The sequence below is a fragment of the Salmo salar genome, chromosome ssa03 (genome assembly GCF_905237065.1).
Source record: "Salmo salar chromosome ssa03, Ssal_v3.1, whole genome shotgun sequence".
In the NCBI taxonomy this organism is placed as follows: Eukaryota; Metazoa; Chordata; class Actinopteri; order Salmoniformes; family Salmonidae; genus Salmo; species Salmo salar.
The window spans coordinates 103,569,234-103,576,069 of NC_059444.1; the positions used below are offsets into that span (position 1 = coordinate 103,569,234).

General features: G+C 40.7%; 1 protein-coding gene across 1 annotated transcript; it reads right to left on the reverse strand.

Moving 5' to 3' along the window:
• Positions 1 to 5,033: 5,033 nt before the first annotated feature.
• Positions 5,034 to 6,361, reverse strand: LOC106609737 (zinc finger protein 2 homolog; the record flags this gene model as incomplete). Its single annotated transcript, XM_045716010.1, has 2 exons — positions 5,983 to 6,361; positions 5,034 to 5,814 (listed from the first exon to the last, which is right to left on the reverse strand). Coding segments are annotated over exons 1-2 (1,116 nt in total), but the record flags the coding sequence as incomplete, so codon positions are not given.
• Positions 6,362 to 6,836: the final 475 nt, after the last annotated feature.

The window sequence follows — 6,836 nt, forward strand, 5'->3', positions numbered from 1 at the left end:
TTCCCGGAAGAAGTCCAGCAACAACGGAGGTTCCTCGATGAACCCACCTTCTAACAAGTTCTTTGAAGAACCTTTTGGGGCTGTTTTTCATTGACCAAGAACCCTACGGTTCTTAGGGGATCTGAGAACAACTCCAGTTGAACCCTTCATTTTTAGAGTGTAGTCGGCTCTATTTACTCTCAGATTCAAACATGATGATTAGTATCAACGATCAAGTCAGCTGCTGCTGCTCCAATACAGTATGAGGTGAGACGGTGAACTGATGTTGAACTGGGCAGTCAGCTGCTGCTGCTCCAATACAGTATGAGGTGAGACGGTGAACTGATGTTGAACTGGGCAGTCAGCTGCTGCTGCTCCAATACAGTATGAGGTGAGACGGTGAACTGATGTTGAACTGGGCAGTCAGCTGCTGCTGCTCCAATACAGTATGAGGTGAGACGGTGAGCTGGGCAGTCAGCTGCTGCTGCTCCAATACAGTATGAGGTGAGACGGTGAACTGATGTTGAACCGGGCAGTCAGCTGCTGCTGCTCCAATACAGTGTGAGGTGAGACGGTGAACTGATGTTGAACCGGGCAGTCAGCTGCTGCTGCTCCAATACAGTATGAGGTGAGACGGTGAACTGATGTTGAACTGGGCAGTCAGCTGCTGCTGCTCCAATACAGTATGGGGTGAGACGGTGAACTGATGTTGAATCATAATGATTAAGTTAATTAAAATGAATTAGTGAAACTGTTAAAAAAAATGATATGGCATATTAAATATTTTACGCTATTGTTATCATATTGGAATATTGTACATCATATTAAATATATTAGGCTATTGTTATCATATAGAAACATCATGGAATATTGTACATCATATTAGCATCAAGAAACATTATTGTTTCAATTCAATTTCACATAATAAGGATATTTAATATTTTCAAGTTCAGAAGTCAGAACCCATCACCTGCTATGTAAAAGAGACAGAAGAATGCACAATGGTCAATGCTATCTGGGATCCTTGGGACATCCCTACCCTAAACCCTAACCTTAACCTCTACCTTAACTATTATAAATGTCAACTTCAACGGGCTAGGGACGTCCCAAGGATGTATCTCTACCTGAAAATACATGATCTAAGTGATTGATAGTTGGTATTCAGCAGTCATAAAGCCTTATTTACTTTAATGAACTACTAAAATTGTGATTTTGTCAGACAGCAGCTCTACACTTTATTGACTGACTGATCCATTCATCCTTCCATCCCTCCTCAGCCTTCCTCTCCTCTGAAGACCCAGTGAGGGTGGAGCTCAGTCAGAGAGCTGTTGAGGGACTGGTTAGGAAGAACACTTCTACAGCCATAGAGGTGAGAGGTCACACATGGTTTAGATGGTCAATATTTATGTTCCCTTAGCGGTTCATCACGTCAGCAAAAGGTAATATGTTCCATCATTGTTTATTTACATTAGTGCAAATTGTCCACTGATATTGGTATAATTTCTCAACCCTTTTGGCTGTATGAAGTTAATTTCCCCTCAGACACACACATTTGTTCTTTGATATCATGAAGGTCATTTGTGTCAAATGTACTTTTCCACTCATTCACCCCATCTCTTTACATTGCTTATGCATATTCAGTGGCCTGACTGCATCCAGACTATGTCAAAGGCCCATCCTGGTAGATCTGAACCTAATGCAGCTTGGAGTGATCAGATGACAGAAGTCACATTTAGGTGCCAGGTGTAACTGAGGCCATAGATGCTCCATATCCATTACTTTGAGTGTTTTATATAATATGACTAAATGTGTTTCTGTGTTGCAGGGTCAGTCAATAAATGGAACGACAAGGCCACAGAACATGACATAAGCAGAGCTGTGGGAGACCACCTCAAGCCCCTGGTAGAGCCGGGGGTGGTGTTTACCACTCCACCACGCCTTCAGCAGGCTGGAAACGTGATACTGTTTTTCATACCAAGAGTCTGTTGATTGGTCAGTCATTGGGTTAATTTGTTGAAATCAAATCAAGCTTTATTTATACAGCACCTTTCAGACATGGATGCAACACAATGGCTTCACAGGAAAAAATAAAAAAATGAAAATAAACAGAAATATTTAGTAAACAACAAACAGAAGACTAACAACTGAAAGACTAATGAACATTCTAAGGAATTGCCATTGATTAAAATATTAATTGGATGCAATATCCAACCCAAAATACCAGCTTGTTTTACTACATTGTTTGTTGTTACGTTCCCCACCAAGAAAAATCTCAAATGTTGCTCAAACAGAAGAGGAACTAACAAAGTCACTGACAACAACCACAACTAAACAGATGGGGTTTTAGGAGGGGTTCTGAAAGACACTATGGGGGTGTCCACTGGAAGTTGACTAGTAACAACAACTGGGACCTAAAAGACACCCACCATGAGACCCACTAAATCTGCCCAAGAAGAGGAAAACAAAAGAAAAACCCACACCAAACTTAAAGACAGGAAGTAAACCAAAAAGGTGGAGCAACTAAAGGTGTTGACTCTCCACATGTATCAAGACAACTGGAGCACTGGGCCAGACACTCTTAAATAGAACCTGGACCAGCTCAGGTGAAACACCTTCCCACTAACGAGATGGACAAGCCAGCACAGGTGTAACACATACAGACTAACGAGGTGACACCAATCAGTGCGTCCTACGTGCTAACGAGCTAGACGTGCTAACGAGCTAGACGGGCTAACGGGCTATACATGCTAACGAGCTAGACGGGCTAACGGGCTATACATGCTAACGAGCTAGACGGGCTAACGAGCTAGACTCGCTGACGAGCTAGACGTGCTAACGGGCTATACATGCTAACGAGCTAGACGGGCTAACGGGCTATACATGCTAACGAGCTAGACGGGCTAACGGGCTATACATGCTAACGAGCTAGACGGGCTAACGAGCTAGACGTGCTAACGAGCTAGACGTGCTAAAGTCCAACCTCAAAACATAAATGGAAAAAACAAAGCCTGTAACACCTTAAGACAACAAATATATCCTATATTTTTGTTGGACAAGTTTGCTCACCACCAACAGAAAACAACTTCCATTTCATATTAAAATCAACTAAAATGATTCACCTTCACCAATATAAACATGGTGTCTACTGGCTGTCAACAATTAAAAACAAGAAAAACACACTTATTTCTAAATAATAATATACAATTGAAATATTTTTTTCTCCTTTTTCTCTTCTTTCTATAGAATCCTAAAACTCACTAGCTTCTAGAACTCTCGTCTTCCTAAAACTCACTAGCTTCTAGAACTCTCCTCTTCCTAAAACTCACTAGCTTCTAGAACTCTCATCTTCCTAAAACTAACTAGCTTCTAGAACTCTCGTCTTCCTAAAACTCACTAGCTTCTAGAACTCTCGTCTTCCTAAAACTCACTAGCTTCTAGAACTCTCGTCTTCCTAAATCCCACTAGCTTCTAGAACTCTCGTCTTCCTAAAACCCACTAGCTTCTAGAACTCTCGTCTTCCTAAAACTCACTAGCTTCTAGAACTCTGGTCCACTTGGAACGAGCCCAAACAAAACTCATCTCCAATACGGAAAAAGTCAAAATAAATTGTGATCAAATGTACACCCCTTGGTTAATATGTATTGGCAATAATTAACTTAATGGTGAGGCATGGAATAATAAAACATGTATATTTTGTTTGAAATATGAGGTGATTTGAGACATGCTTCTTCAGTAGTGGAATAAAGACAATTAACGCTTGAATGTTGTGAAGAAATACTGGAGTGATGTAGGATTGTTAATAAAATTGATTACAGACCAAATTATTATACTGCGTCCATGTGTATTTATTTCTTTATTTTAACCTTCATTTAACAGTAACCGAAAGGTTGCTGGATTGAATCGCGAGCTGACAAGGTAAATCTGTCGTTCTGCACCTGAACATGGCAGTTAACCCTCTGTTCCCCGGTAGGCAATAATTGTCAATAAGTCAGTTATGAACAAATTCTGATTTTCAATGACGGCCCAACGGTCTAACCACTAGGCTACCTGCAACTAAGTTGAAATTAAGTTGTTTTCAAGTCACTGAAAAAACGGGGCATAGTCTTCTTTTCAACGTCTTTTCAATGACATGTTGCTAGATGGGATATCCCCAATGTCAAAACACAGTTTTAACGTGTCCAAATCAATAACCAATATGCAGAAACAGTTTGGGATATATTGAAAACGTAAACATAAAATGTGCTATATACACAAACATCTGCCACAATAATCATATTACTTGCATTTTTTAAAACAAGCAGCTTATAAACTGCACAAGCACCAAAAACGCTGTTGTTTTGACAAGTAGCAATAAATCACTGATATCGATTAGGGGGAAATCAGGTTGTAGGTGCTGTTGAAACTAACAACTAAACAAAACACATGGAAATGGGAGAAATATTTTACCTCACAGATTAGAGGACAACCTGCAGAAGACAGTCAGCTACATTTTGGAGTGATGCATTTAAATGTAGGGGTCGCTAAACAAAGGAACACAACACTTATTCATCGATATCATGCTAAAATCATTTGTGTGACAGGAGGGAGATGAGGTTGCACGTCCTGTTAAAACGAACAGCTCAAAAACCACACGGAATCTGGGAATAATGTGTACATCCCTGGTTAGAGGACAACTTGTAGAAAACAGCTAGCTACATTTTGAAGTGTTGCATTTTGATTCAAGTGGGTCACCAACGTGGTAAGTGGAACAACTCTTTTTTTGTTAATCACTTTTTGTTAAATCTCATAAATAGTAACTCTTCCATTTCAGAGCCTGGATTTTCCCCCTGAGGCTAATATCCATATCATGTTGAAATCAATAGAACAGGGGACAAACGTTTAGGGTTCTACATTCTGACATCATTAAAATTCTCCTTCTACAATGTTAAAACATTCTACATTGTGAGATTTCATTTCATTGATATCATGAAACAACTCCTTCATGTATGTATTTTCTGATATTTGATCAGAAGTCTTTAATCAGATTATCTCTGGTCACAGCTATAAGATTTCTCTCCTGTGTGTGTTCTCTTGTGTACTGTCAGACCGCTAGATGAAACAAAACTCTTCCCACATTGATTACAGCTATAAGGTTTCTCTCCTGTGTGTTCTCGTAGGTGTATAGTCAGATAGCTAGATTGACTAAAACTCTTCCCACATTGATCACAGCTATAAGATTTCTCTCCTGTGTGCGTTCTCTGGTGCATTGTCAGATAGCTAGATTGACTAAAACTCTTCCCACATTGACCACAGATATAAGATTTCTCTCCTGTGTGCGTTCTCTGGTGCACTGTCAGATAGCTAGATTGACTAAAACTCTTCCCACATTGACCACAGATATAAGATTTCTCTCCTGTGTGCGTTCTCTGGTGTGAAGTCAGAGAGCCAGATGTGGTAAAACTCTTCCCACAGTGATTACAGCTATACGATTTCTCCCCTGTGTGTGTTCGTTGGTGTATAGTCAGATAGCAAGATGTAGTACAACTCTTCCCACATTGATCACAGCTATAAGGTTTCTCTCCTGTGTGTCTTCTCTGGTGTAGTGTCAGAGTTCTAGATGCAGCAAAATTCTTCCCACATTGACCACAGCTATAAGGTTTTTCTCCTGTGTGTATTCTCTGGTGCACTGTCAGCTCTCCAGATCGACCAAAACTCTTCCCACATTGATCACAGCTATAAGGTTTCTCTCCTGTGTGTATTCTCTGGTGTTGAGTCAGAGTGATAGATGCAGCAAACCTCTTCCCACATTGACCACAGCTATAAGGTTTCTCTCCTGTGTGTGTTCTCTGGTGTAGAGTCAGAGTGCTAGATGCAGCAAACCTCTTCCCACATTGACCACAGCTATACGATTTCTCTCCTGTGTGTGTTCTCTGGTGTTGAGTCAGAGTGCTAGATGCAGCAAACCTCTTCCCACATTGACCACAGCTATAAGATTTCTCTCCTGTGTGTGTTTTCTGGTGTGATATCAGATGGCCAGATTGACCAAAACTCTTCCCACATTGACCACAGCTATAAGATTTCTCTCCTGTGTGTGTTCTCTTGTGTACTGTCAGACGGCTAGATGAAACAAAACTCTTCCCACATTGATTACAGCTATAAGGTTTCTCTCCTGTGTGTTCTCGTCGGTGTATAGTCAGATAGCTAGATTGACTAAAGCTCTTTCCACATTGATCACAGCTATAAGGTTTATCTCCTGTGTGCCTTCTCTGGTGCATTGTCAGATAGCTAGATTGACTAAAACTCTTCCCACATTGACCACAGATATAAGATTTCTCTCCTGTGTGTGTTCTCTGGTGCATTGTCAGATAGCTAGATTGACTAAAACTCTTCCCACATTGACTACAGATATAAGGTTTCTCTCCTGCGTGCGTTCTCTGATGAATTTTAATGCCTGATGAGGAAGTAAATCTCTTCCCACAGTCAGAGCAGCAGTGAGTTCTCTTCTCTGTGCATCTCTGCAGGTGTTTCTTGAGGTGTTCTGATGTGGAGAGACTCTTCTCTGCCTCTTCAGCATCAAGAGGTTGTTGAGGCTCCCCAGAGGGTCCACGATAGTCCCGTATCTCTCCTGTGTGAACAACAAAGTCAGACAGATGGTTAAAGGCCCACAACAGCGGTAATCCACTGTAAAAGGTGATGCCAACAGCGGAGCCATGATGTTGGACAACAATTGACGTCTGTAATGAATGTTAAAATTATTTGACAATTGTCTTAAAATGAGCAAGAAGTCATATTTTTGTCTTGTTTTCACATTAGTAGTAACATCGATGATTGTAGGCTAGAAATAAGTTATTCATGTTGTTGAAACTCTAAGCAGTGTG